General features: G+C 41.6%; 1 protein-coding gene across 4 annotated transcripts in view; it reads right to left on the bottom strand.

The window, feature by feature from the left end:
* SSPN (sarcospan) overlaps positions 1-13,583 on the bottom strand; it is a 109,343-nt gene that overhangs the window by 25,074 nt on the left and 70,686 nt on the right. The window contains exon 1 of one of the 4 annotated variants that reach the window (XM_002917117.4): positions 8,968-9,496. The exons of the other annotated variants lie outside the window; for them this stretch is intronic. Within the exon in view, the coding sequence (XP_002917163.2) occupies positions 8,968-9,243 (276 nt within the window). The 5' untranslated portion in view covers positions 9,244-9,496. Of the gene's footprint in view, positions 1-8,967; positions 9,497-13,583 lie in introns of those variants that run through there. 4 annotated transcript variants of the gene reach the window in all.

The raw sequence follows: 13,583 nt of genomic DNA, 5'->3' as shown, positions 1-13,583 counted from the left end.
CTGGGTTCTGTCTCTCATCTATATGCAGTCCTGGAGGAATTATTTTTCCTTGATTATAATGTCTTCACCTTACGGAGACCTGGTTTGCTCGCTCGTGGCCTTGGACGCTCCCCCCTTCACCGAGGCAGGGGTGGTCGTCCTGCATTCTCCTTAAGTGAGTGACCTGCATTCTCCGCCCTCCAGCAGAAATGAGGAACCCTGAAATGCTATTTCCTTATCTTGGAAAAGGCCTCCTTCCTTCATAGCGTTCCTGGCACAGCTAAATGTGAGAGAAGACTCACCCGGAGCCTAATGGCCTGATACGTGTGCCACACCTGATACTTTAGAAGGAGGCTGGTAAGTGTTACACTTTTTCCCCCTAGTAATAAAGCCAAAATTCTCTCCCCAGTCAGGGTCTAGTTAACACATTAGCAAGTCCCCCTCTTTCTTGTCACCTGTCATTATCTTCCACACGAGAGAGGCCTTCCTTGGTAATAACCTATCTTGAAGGGTTTTTTAATGGCTTGTTACAATGAATGCTGAATCAAACACTTTCAAAACGACAGTTGAGTGTGACGCCACGCAAACAGCATCCTCGCTGCTTCTCGCAGCCTCACCCAGCCAGGGCGGACGTGGCTCGTTTCTGCAACAGCAGAAGCAGCCCTGAGCGAACCTCTTCAGCACCATCTGAAAATGCTGTCTGTGAACAAACCCTCTGCTTTCCGGCGTCCGGGCACTGACTGGCCTTTGCTGGCACCCAGGACACACAGCACTCAAACACACTCGTGGCTGTTAGGCAGGGGACGTGGCTCTGGAGGGTCCAATTTAAATACGCTCAGAGAGCAACCCAGAGATATTGCAGGGTGTCCCTGGAACAAGGGCCATGCCCTGTGCACGCTCCTCCTTCTGGGCCTCGGACTGGATCAACCGTTCTAGTTAGTGTCCTCTCATCTTTCCCTCGGGATGGTCTGGGCTGTGTGGCACTTGCTAAAGGAAAGCAGAACCCCTTTTGGGATGTCTAAGCTGGACAAACAGGATCCTCTGAGAAGGCGTGCCAAAGGGGGGGGCCCCCAAGGAGGCACAGGCTCCTAGGCTCTAACATCATGAGACCCAGGTGGGAACGCCTCCAGAGTTTTATTCTGACCCATTCCATAGAACAACCACTGGTCATCTGGTCATTTTCAGAACCATCGTCAACAATGAAAACAACAGCTGCATAGGATAAAGACCCGAGAGGTGACTTCCCTTGAGCTCCAGAACACCAAGCATGAGTTCACTGCCCGTCAGAGACCAGGGGCCACCGCTCAGCTGCCACCTTCATTTCCTTGCCTCAGAGGCCAAGGTGTCATTTCACTGGATCCTGACAGCGAGTCACTCCCAGAACAGAAAAGAAAGGCAGAAATTTACCAGCAGCTACCTTAAAGAGCTAATAAGGTAGCAAAGGAAATGCCCAAGCTAGCCTAAGAACTATAGTCAGTAGCTGAATCGACTACACTTTATTTTTACAGAAATTTGACAGAAGAAGCAATCTGTAAACGCAGTAAAAGCCACCTCCTCCATACATCTCCATACATCTCACTACTGGCATGAGCACAGAGCTCGGCCACCCCGCTGCGCCACTGAGTATCAGTTCACCGGCTCCAAGTTCTCATCAGAAACATCACGACTGGGAGCCTGGGTGGTTCAGTTGGTGAAGCGTCTGCCTTTAGCTCAGGTCAGGATCCCAGGGTCCTGGGGCTCCTCGAGCTCCCTGCTCAGCTGGGAGTCTGCCTCTCCCTTTTCCTCTGCCCTTCCCCCTCCACTCATGCTCCGTCTTTCGCTTTCTCTCTCTCATAAATAAATAAATAAATAAATAAATAAATAAATAAATAAATAAAATCTTAAAAAAAAAAAGGAAGAAAGAAAGAAAAGAAACATTCAGACTTCAGCTGTTCCAGTGGAAGCCGCAGGGCCTTCAGGAATCAGCTGGGAAACAAGGTTAAGAAACACTGAGGGGGTTGTACCAACTTCCATCCCTCACTGAAAGTGCTATGGACGGAACTGTGTCCTCCCCAAATTCCTATGTTTAAGCCCTAACCCCCAAGGTGACTGAATTTGGAGATAGGGCTTTTCAGGAGTAATTAAGGTTAAGTGAAGTCAGAAGGGACTGGTGGTCTTACAAGAGGAGGAGAGAGCCTGCTCTCTCTCCTAGCGCAGGCACAGAAGGAAGCCCGTGGCAGCACACGGTGGGAGAGCAGCTGTCTGCAAGCCAGGAGGAGACACCTGAGCAGAACCCGCTGGGGCAGACTAAGACCGAAAGGAAAATGCATTTTCGTATTGCCATACACGTAGATGTACACATAGGAATTTTAAAATTAACCAGGGTGATCCACTGAGCTGCCTTGCTCAGGCATCTGACAGTCACTCCTGCCAAGTTTTATCTCAATACACTGAGATGGGAGGCAGCATCGAAAAACTCTAAAAGAGGATATGCCTCTGAAATAGGCTTTTACACAGTTTATGTTATAAATACTGTTACCAACATCCACTTTAAAAAAAAAAAAAGTTCACCTTCAGCTTATGAACTCATTGTCATAAGCCTGGACTTGGATATTCACAGCAAGAAATAGCTAGAATTAAAATACGACATCGTGAGCTCCCCTCCAGCTCTAGACTCTGATGGGCCCGTTCTGATCAGCATTTCTCTAGTTTGCAGTGAAATGATACCTAATTAAAGTTTAATGACTAGATTCCATTCCTGTCCTACAGCCACATGAAAATATGCATACTGAGCTCTTCACAGAATCTCATGTGAATCCTTTAATGTTGATGCTAACTCTTCGGGATGGGAGGGAACACCAGCAAGTGGACCCAGGTTAAAGGATGCCCCTAGTACCAATGTCACAGACAAGGCTAAAGGCAAGAAAAAGACTAGAAAACAGCCATCTCCTCAGAACAAATTCAAAGTGGGTATCATATTGGCAAACTATGAAACTCTTAGACTAAATTGGGACATTTATGCCATTGTTTCTTTGTAGAAGGAAGACATGGGCATTCAGCCAAGCCAATCCTAATTTGTCCTGATTTATTCTACTTAGGGATATGTGAAATAAGTCAAATGACCTCTTTTACCTTTTTTTTTAATCCTGTAGTCATTTTATAACAGGAAATAAAAATCTTAATAATGTTAAGTTAGTCTATCCTGGATATTTCTGGAACCCCGGAGCCCAAAATGGTGTAATAACACATTCCTTATTATTCTCTAATAGTTCTTTAAAATGTTATCAATAAACTTAAGTCTGTCAGTATTGCAAAACACAACTATATGTCACTTCTCAAACCATAGTTTAAAAAATGGATTTTCGCAGGGCGCCTGGTTGGCTCAGTCGGTTAAGTGTCTGACTTCGGCTCAGGTCATGATCCCAGGGTGCTGGGATTGAGCCCCGCACTGAGCTCCCTGCTCAGTGAGGGGCCTGCTTCTCCCTCTCCCACTGCCTGCCACTCCCCCTGCTTGCATGCACTCTCTATCTCTCTGTCAAATAAATAAATAAATAAAATATTTGTATTTATTTAAAAAATGGGCTTTTGTAAGTTCAAACAGAAGTTATGAAAATGGGAAGTATGGAATAGACAGAGTTCGATTCAACACTGCTCGGGTACCTATCATATGTCCAGGGATACACGTAGGAGTCCCTTGGACATACACAGTACTTAAAGAGAATAAATGGCTTTCTGTTTCTTTGATTACCCCCAAATTCTATGAACTAGTATTTCTACCATAAGAAATAAAACCAAATGATGATTGATATCTTAAAAGTTTCCAGAGATTAACTTTCTGGTTGAATATATTCACACTTCAGGATTGAAAAATATCAGGACCCACCACTTCTCCTCCTTATTTTAAAAAGAGAAAGAAGACCCAGGGATAACTTCCTCATTGAACAAGCCCTTCCTTGGCCTTGGCATGTGTGGCTTAGTATCAGGCTAGCAGTGGAGGTGAAAATACATTTCTCCTAATGATTCTGTCCGATCTTAAGCTTTCTTATCCTTTATTCTAAGATTCTTTCAGGAAATGGGTCACCAAATTCTCAAATAATCCCTCTTATTTTCATATATTTATTAAAAGTAATTTCTTTTGCCAAATTTATCCAGTTATATTCATTTATACTTACTAGGAGAACTTCATGTACCTATAATTTTCCAACCATTATTTATTATATATACTCAGTGGAGACTGAGTTAGGCCATATAATTACCACTCCTCAGTTTCTAACAAACCCGTGACAGTTGCTATAATAAAAATTATTTCCCAGTGGTACCAGTGGTACATTAGATTTCGGAAGTATATCAAAGTCCCAATATGAAAAATAATGTATTACTATGTAATGTATTCCTAAAAACATAATTTAAGGTTAACTTTCTCAAATGTCAATATACCTATATGGGAAACTAACAGCACTTTTAGCTTCTTGAATTTTTTAGGGTCTATCCAAAATCCAAATGCCAAACCTTCCTCATTTATGGTTTCTCCTATAACCATGATCAAATCTTGTAGCCAAATCATCATGTCTTACTTAGTTTTTCTACTTATAAACTATGGATGATAATATCTGTCCCTTACTTGCTACATGTCATATATCTACTTGTGCGTTTCAGGGTATACTCTGTTTTAAAATAAATAACCAATCAATTTTCCCTTCCATTAAGCCAAGGTTAAAAATAGATTTTAAAATCTGAATACACCTGCATTTTGAATTCCTTAGAGTACGTTAACATATGAAAACTGTTATTGAAATTCTTGACAGGATTCTTAATCATTACAGATTCATACGATGAGTTTTATGAATGACATTAAGGAAAGGAAATATTCTTCCCTTTCTTTTAAGCCCTTTCCTTAAACTTTCTAATGTGATTAATGCAGTATATATCTTAGGGTTTTTATTCTCACTGAGTGCAATATGGGAGCAATGGAGAAACTTATGAGGAAAGCTGAAAACCACAATAAGGCAAATTCCGACTTTCCATGGAATTATTCCCTACAAAGGCCAAGAGACTAACAAATGCTATGCGTCCCCACTGGGGATGACAGGCAAGAGTTTGCTCTTAAATTCACTTCAGAGTAGAGACACCAAAGCAAATAATTCACTGTAAATGAAATACTTTGAAAGGTAAATGGGCTTTAAAACTATTTGTGTAGGTTAAACTTCTTAACCAGAAGTATTCATTACTATCAGATGTGATGAGGGCACATGCCCATCGGGATCTCTAGAGATCTCCGCCTCCTGGTATATGATTCATTCTTTTTAGATCAATGCCTACACAGCAGACACCCCCAACAAATGTTACTGCATGAAGAAAAATAAGCCAAAGTTCAAACAAGTTACACCTCACCTAAGCCAAAACCGTATTCTATCGAGCAAGAATTAAGTAAAGGCCTCAAAGTTTTTAGATTCCTTCAATCCATACATTTTTCATCAAAAAGAATTCTGGAATGATGAGCAGACTTAACTGCCTATTTGACCCAACTACTCAAACCATTAATAGAATAAAATACAAAGCCAACTTTCATCTCCTAGGATCCCCTGCCCCTAGCCAAGTTCATCCTCAAAGACCCTGTTTCACTTTGTATTGCCATTGTGGTGTGACTTACAGCCCTCAAACCATTTGTAAAAAATTTTGGGAGAAGAATGGCTCTTTTACAGGTTACGGAGTCTCTATAGTGACTCCGTTCTGTTTTTTTGTTTTTGTTTTTTTCATTTACAGGAATCTTTTGAAACTGAAGTAAAAAGACTCCAGTCATCTCTCTGATGGAGGATGAGGGAAGTCACATTTACAGATAGGCAAGAAATAACCTATTTGTTTTCCTAAAATCCACTGGACATAAACCTCTGATCATAGATCATCAAGGACTTCTCCAGTTTACAACCAGAAGTTCACTGAGTATTCATCAAGTCACCCACACATTGGTCAAAGAGAAGTCACCTAAGTAGGATTCATCCACCTACCCAGATTCTTTGTTGAGAACCGTGATTCCCAAATCCCAAAGGAATGGGATAGTAACCTTTGTAAAGTGAAGTAAGTACTATATGGTAAGAGGCAACCAGTATAAAGAGAAATAGAAGAGTGGAGCGTTAAACGTGTTGATGGTGTGGGGGCACAGTCTGGGGGCCCCTGCTTGAATTCAGCCTGAATTACCGAAGTGGGTTTTGACTTTGCCTCAGCCGCTGGGACTGACCTGTACTGCTTTGGTCTAGCAGATTTCCTAAACAGGGCAAACGGTTCAGTATTCCCTGGAGGATATCCCAGACCACAGTCACTCCGTATCCCTGAGGGAAATGACCCTGAGGAGGTCCCTTTCCTCCAAGTTAATTGTTGTTAAGTCTCCAGAGAGATCCAGAAAGTACTGGACTAATCTAATACCCTAAGATTGCTAATAGTAATTTGGCTACAAACTGAGAAAGTTGAGACAGTCAAACTGATATTACCTTCAGGGTTCAACTGGTCTAGGAAAGGTAGCAAGTCTGAAATAACTACTCCGCAAGACTAGAGATAAAATAGAGCTGCCTCTAATTTGAAGAGTGATTGCCACTCCCAGTGATTGCTTCTTTGATTGCTAATAAAAACAGCTAGTTCACTGAATGCTTACCATTAGCCAGCACGGCTCTAAGTATTAGAACATGTATCGATTTGTTTAATTCTCACGACAACCCCAAGAGGTAGGAATTATTCCATTCTGATTTCATCAATGAGGAAATGGAAGCCTAGACCGGTTAAGTAACTTGCCCAAAGTTATTCAGCAAAAAACGTCCAATCTGTGGCTCAGGACCAGGCGCCGTGTTCATGCCTCTGTACCTTCTCACCCGGCCGCCCTGTCTCTTCCCTTCTCTGAAAGTTTGAAAGAGTGCCCGTGACTAACCACAAACAGCGAGCTGAGGATGACTAGCACCGTGTCTGTGGGAGCCTGCGACTCTAGCCCAGCTGGGAGGAGAGTTTTTCCTCGCCTGGCTCCTCGAGACCCTCCTCACCTGTCTCCACTAACTGCTTTTCTCTCCACAAATTCTCTGTTGAAAGAAAACCAGATTGACAGATGCCATCAGGGCCGCACAGCACGAGCAAACTTCAAATGGATCCCAGTTTATAAACTGGCAAACTAGAAAGAACAGAGACCTGGCTGTCTACAGTGGTCTCTGTATCACACCCAGGGAGCTTCCAAAGGCAATTAGGAGCATGTGATGCTTCCAACAGGCCCTCATGAAATTTCAGAATTGCTCAGTTCGTGAAATTTCAGAGTTGCATGATTCCGATGTGCGTGCCTTAAACATCAAGACACATTTTTTCCCATCGAATTTGCTTTTCTGGTATCGGGCTTTTTAAAGTTGAAATAAGGAAAGGATAGAAGACATACTTGTAAGTGATATTCAAAACCATTGACTGAAGGCCTTTCATCCCTTCTTTCTTTTAATTCGCCTGGTCTTAAAGGACAGACTTTTTCCCCCTGTGAGTATCTTGACAGTCATTTAGGTGACTAAAATACCCAGTATATCTTAGTGAAAAGCTATTTTTAAAATTACTTGATTTAGAAAACTCCAATCATGATAATTTCATGGGAATTCTTAGTACACAAATTAAAAGTTTTAAATTACTCGGCAAGAATTTGTGAGTTCAAATAATCTTAATGAGAAAATACCTGCATCGATGCATATTTATCAGGTGCTTTTAACATCTGTCCCTGATACAAAATTATTTTGAGGGTAGTTTTATGAGTTATAGTTCCTGTGGTCAGTAATAGCAGTCATGACACAGTATGATACTAGGAGCCAGAAGTAACCATTTTAATGTCTCCTGGCTCTGCCACTTTTAATCTCTGGGCCTTGAGAATGTCGTTTAACTTCTCTTAGCCGGCCTCCCCCATCCAAAGAGGGGTAACAGTTCCCACCTCCAAGTGTTGTTTCACGGATCAAAAAAAATTAAAAAATTGCAAACTAAATGCACATGAAAAGAGTTTACTCAGCCTCAAGGCACGAAAGCAGGATATTAAAATTACAAACTAAATGGGGTGGCAGTGTGGCTCAGTGAGGAAAATGCAGATGTAGTCTGGTGCAAAAAGGAATCAACTTGGCTGATTGGCCAACTTTGCCAACTCACCACCCTGGGTGGTCCGCCCTCGGTCTTCTCATCTGAGAAATGAAATGATAATAACTATCCAATGAGGATGATGTGGGGATTAGAAATAATCAATATAAGGCCTCTATCAGGACAAGCAACACTAGGTACCCAATAAATGGCACCCATTTCACATCAAAGAAGCCATTTAATTAAGCCAAGTATGCTGTGTGTTTCAACACTCACTCACAACAGCTGACCAGTGCTCTGCTTAGAACAGAACATCCATTAGCAGAGTCCCAAATAGACTTCTGCCATGGCCAGCCCCTGCCTTTATCCCACTTTAGACTCCAACAGATTAAGGCCCTGCTTGCTGTATTCGCATTTCCTGCTTTAAAACATTACTTTATAAAACTTACTAATGAAATCTCAAATGTAAAAAATCAAATTAATACCACCTAACGTGGCAACCCCAAGCGCAGGTTCTTTCCTAACCTGCTTTTTACTCGCTGAACTTACTTCACCGTTTGTTACGTATCTAGAGACAAGGGTGGGGTCCGGGGACCAGGGTAAGAACAAAGGCAAAGTGAATCTGCTGTTGTTATCCAGAATGTTCAATTTGACCAAAATAAGCAGCCTCTGACTTGCCTCCCCAGCTCCAGAGCGTTAGAGGCAGGCCCGCTGCAGGCGTGGAGAGCAACTGGCTGAAGGGGGGTTCGAGTCCCACCGCGCCCAGCCTTGCCCCCGGGCAAACCAAGTGTGGCCCACACCGTCACCAAGCAGAGCGCGAGTTAGAGGAGTGGAGCTGGGGAAGGGCGCATGCAGTTGGGTTAGTCTGGGCTCCACCATGCTGCTGTGCATTCCTGTTTGGCAAACGCGCTTAGGCAAAACAGACTCGATGCTTACAATGATCCCAGCCCAAAATGGAGTGTCTCTGACTAGCAGGGAGGAGCTGATGCTCGCCATGAGAAAGCCCACCACGGTCACGGCGATGCCCAGGGCCAGCTGCAGCAGCGCGAGCAGCAGCGGGAACCGGCAGCCGCAGCACGTCCGGGCCTCCTCCTCCCCGCGCTCCTTGGGGGCCCCTTTGCCCGTCTTCGGCCCCATGTCGTCTGGCCCGGCGGCGTCCGCGGCTGGCCCCCCCTGCCTGTGCTGGCCGCGGGGCTGCTTGTCCTTGCCCATGGCCGCTGCGTGGGTGGGTGGGTGCGTGTGCGGCGCGCTGGGCCCCGGAGCGCGGCGCTGGGCGGGCTGAGCCTGCCCTGGTATTCGAATTACGGAGGCTGAACAAATATGGAAAACATTTGGAGCCGACTCGCCGAGCCTCCAAAGGCCACAGGGAGCCCGCGGCAGAGGGGGAGTCGAGGGGGGTCGCCAACTGCCAACGCGCCGGGACGCAGCGCCTGCTGGGCCCACCCGCAGGGCTGGCCGATCCCCGCGGGAGTCGGCGCGGCTCCCTTGGCCTTCTAAATCTTGTGCACTTTATGCACGGTAGACAGGCTGCGTGTGTGTGTGTGTGTGTGTGTGTGTGTGTGTGTTTTCCTCACTCAAAATCCCAGGATTTTTTGTTTGTTTGTTTTGTTTTGTTTTCTGAGAGGTGCAATGCAAGGTGATGAATGTTTAATCTTTTGAGTTTAATTAATAGACAGTTTAATCCAAAATAGGCATTGCTGGGCCCCAAGCTGTGAAGTCATTTTCCGAAGTTAAATTGTTCTTATTTTCCAACAAAGGAATAGGCTCTTCTCTTTCTTTATAAATTCTGCAATCCAGTTGACAAATAAAGGCACTTTTCCCATTGAGGTATTTGCTTTTGAAAGCACTGTTTATGGAGCTGTTGGGCTAATACACTCTACCGAGTGTATTTGTTTTTAGAAGTTCTTTCAGTCGTTTATATGGACTTCCCAACCAGTCTTCAGTAATCTCCACATCAGTGCCTGGGGGCTTGTTATACCCGTTGGACATGGACAATTTAATGCAGTCCACATCGGAGATATTTTTAAAGTACCTACAATGTGCTACAATGTAAGGATGTTCAAGATAGATTCAGTCCCAGCCCAAAGTCACAGAACAAATCAATAAAACCAATTAATCTTATTCCCACATATCTGTACTCAGTAGCACTTGGAGAAAATTTCAGTGAAACCACTAAGAAATGATCCCGTCATTTTGGAGTATTTATATCTACTTTGGTATGGTCATTGTAACATTCAGAAAGATGTATTTGAAAAATACATGATGTTGCCACGATGCTGGGATAGATAAAGCCAACTCCTAGATCGGTCCCTATCGGCTAATTTAAAGAAAGTCTAATTCTCTGCTTTGGCTTCTTAGAATTATAAGCTAATCATCATTGACGCTCCTTGTAAACTGTCCCGTCCTAACAAAAGATCTTTGAAGGTATAAAATATATTCTGACTTTATGAACTTCAGTGTTTTCTTATACCTTCCTTCTGGATCAGTGAGAAAAATACGGTCCAGGGAATAAATGCAGTAGCTCGAAAAGCAGAATTCAAACCACACAGGCCAATGTGCCTCCCAGAAGCAGTAGAAACAAGGCTCTCTCCCAAGAGGAGCACAGGGGCTGAGATAAGGTCATTGCCAGCTTTGGGGCGACCACATCACTAGGATTTCTGGTGAGAACAGACAAATAAAAGCTGGTGTTCCACCAAGGTACCTGCCTGACTTGGACCTGACTAAGAACAACCCAAATGACAAAACTGTACATGTTTTTTCTATGTAAACATGGTAAGCATCTTTAGGAAGCTAACTGATATCACAGAATTAATTGTTTTTATGAATTAATATAGAAACCAGTTACTGAGTATCTACTCCGTATCAAGTATACGCCAGGTGCTTTACACACTTGACTGTTACTCCTCACAACCACCTTATAATTACAGTTCCCGCTTTTAAAGATGAAAAAATTGAGTATCAGAATTATTAAGTGACCAGATTACTAGACTACTCACTTAGCTAGTTAGGATGGGGGTGAGGGGAAGCAAGTGTGAACTCCTGTGGATTACCCATTTTATTAATTGCTTCCTGTAGGCAAACAAGTGGATTGTGTAAATCACTTGATTTTAAACAATTTAATGATAGGCAGTATTTTATCCATCACAGAACTGGCTATTAGCCTTGAACCTAAAACTGAGTACTTCACAAAAATATCTTGATTCACCACCATAATATATATGCAATAGTCAATGAGGAGCATTTTTTTCTATCACTCATTTGTAACTAGACACAGGCTCTATTTGCTGACCGTACAAATGCAACCAGTGGCGGAGAACAACAGCCCAGGGGAATTGTAATCCTCCTAGTCTGATTACAACCACCAACTTCAATTTTCAGCTTCCAATGAAGGAAGCAGTAATACAGGGAGCCATGCACACGCTCGAATTCCCCACTGCTTGGTTGAATTTGTGTTTGGGTGGGGCTGGTCTGTAACCATGAGACCATGGGGATGAGAATGGTATTTTCACTTAACTGATATGGGGAAGTAGAAGCAAAGAAGAGGGTGGGAACGGTTGTCAGAAGGTCAGTGGTAAAGACCAATCAAGGCTAAGATGGAATGGGAGGGTCCTTAAGGATACACCAAGGAAACCTTTTCCTTTACTTAACATGCCCTTTCTACTGAGAAAAATCACCATTTCCAGTGCATCACATAGTTTAACAGAAATGAACAGGGTTTTTTTCAGTTGCTCATAAATTATAATGTCTCTGTTTTACAGATTAAGCAATAATCTCTTCAGATATTTATACTACCGGGAAGAAAAGCAAAGTAGAAACAAAGTGTTTTCAAATATTCTACTGGCTGCTCTCATAACTCAAAACTAACAGATTGTAAATTAGAAATTACAGGAGAATAGTTAATATATGATTTGAGATTATTTTGATGTTCTGGGGAAAATAACAAAATTAAGCTTGGTATCTATCTCTGCTGTGTCCCCAGTTCCACGTTATTGGGAAGTATTTACACTTCAGAAGTTCAGAACCGGGGAAAATGATAACTCTTTTTATAACCAGTGTCATTAACAAAATGTCCTTAGGAAATCCAACTAGAAATAATCTGTAAACCAATGTTTTTCTGAACACATGATCTTCGATTCACCGAGAACAAAAAAGATTTCCTAGAAAAAATATAACATTTACAAGGACTATATCAAGTGTCTTTAATATGTAATTAAATATATCAAAGAGTTCAGTTAGATTTGATTTAAAAAGTACCAAATACTCTACAGAGAACAATTGAAAACTCATTTATGATATGCAGCACATTGGCCCATATGTAAAATGACTTTACAGGTATTGCTGATGTGTGTGTGTGTATACAAAAAATTTTAAAAACTCCCATTTTTTTCTATTTTCTTTTTCCCTATGTCCTTAATTTTTAGTGTGTCTTTTGGTTCAATTTTTTTTTCAAAAGAATTGACTCATTGGTGATTTTTTTCATGGTAGTTCATATTTTCAGGGTGCGTGTCATATGGGAAGTATACTCTTTATGGTCAACAGAGGGCTTATAACTGTCTCATTCTATGCAGAGTCTATAAAGATGATAACTACCAGTCATTTCCTAATTCATTCCACCTCCTTATACGATGTTATTTATAATGCTATCAAATTTTTCTACATATAATTTTCTTCATATAGTTTTGTCCATGTAATTTCAATGTTTTCACTGCATATGATGAAATAACTAAATTAATTTTAAATAAGAATACTGGGAGAAGAATGGATAAACAAGTTGTGGTATATCCATACAACAGAATTCTACTTGCCAATAAGAAGGAATGTACTATTCACTGTATGTTAATTATACTTCAATTAAAATTTTTAAAAAATGAAGTGTTGATATAAGCAATGATCTGAATGAATGGCACTAACAGTATGCTGAGGGAAAGGAAACAGACATTAAAATAATACATCCTGCATAATTCCATTTATATACACATTTTTTAAAGGTCAAACCTAATCTTTGATATTTAATTTAAGAAGTGATTATGGAGTTGGCATAAGAGAATTGATTGGAAAGGAGCAAGAGGGGACTTTCTGGAATGACAGAAGTCTTCTTCATCCAGGCTTAGGTGGTAGTTATGTGAGTGTAAAAAATTGTGAAAATTCATTGAACAACACTTAAGATCTATGCATGTTATTTTATGTAATGATATCTGAATTTTCAAAATGTGGTAAAAAGAACTATAGGAAGTCACTGTATATCCACCAATAATTAACATTTGAATAAATTGGGGATTTTTTAAGTTTATTATTGAAGTATAGTTAATGTACAATGTTATATTAATTTCAGGTGTCCTCAGATTTCACAATTCTATATGTTAATCAATGTTCACCATGATAAGTTGCAATAGTCACCATCTGTCACCATACAAAGTTATTGCAATATTATTGACCACATTCCTTATACTGTACTTTTAGTCTCTATGACTTACTTATTTAATAACTGAAAGTTTGTACCACCAATCCCCTGCACCTTTTTCACCCACCTCTCTTCTGGCAACTACTATATT

Source organism: Ailuropoda melanoleuca, chromosome 16 (genome assembly GCF_002007445.2).
Source record: "Ailuropoda melanoleuca isolate Jingjing chromosome 16, ASM200744v2, whole genome shotgun sequence".
NCBI classification, from domain to species: domain Eukaryota; kingdom Metazoa; phylum Chordata; class Mammalia; order Carnivora; family Ursidae; genus Ailuropoda; species Ailuropoda melanoleuca.
The sequence above is the reverse complement of the archived record's forward strand: the minus strand, read 5'-3'. Positions and strand labels throughout refer to the sequence as shown.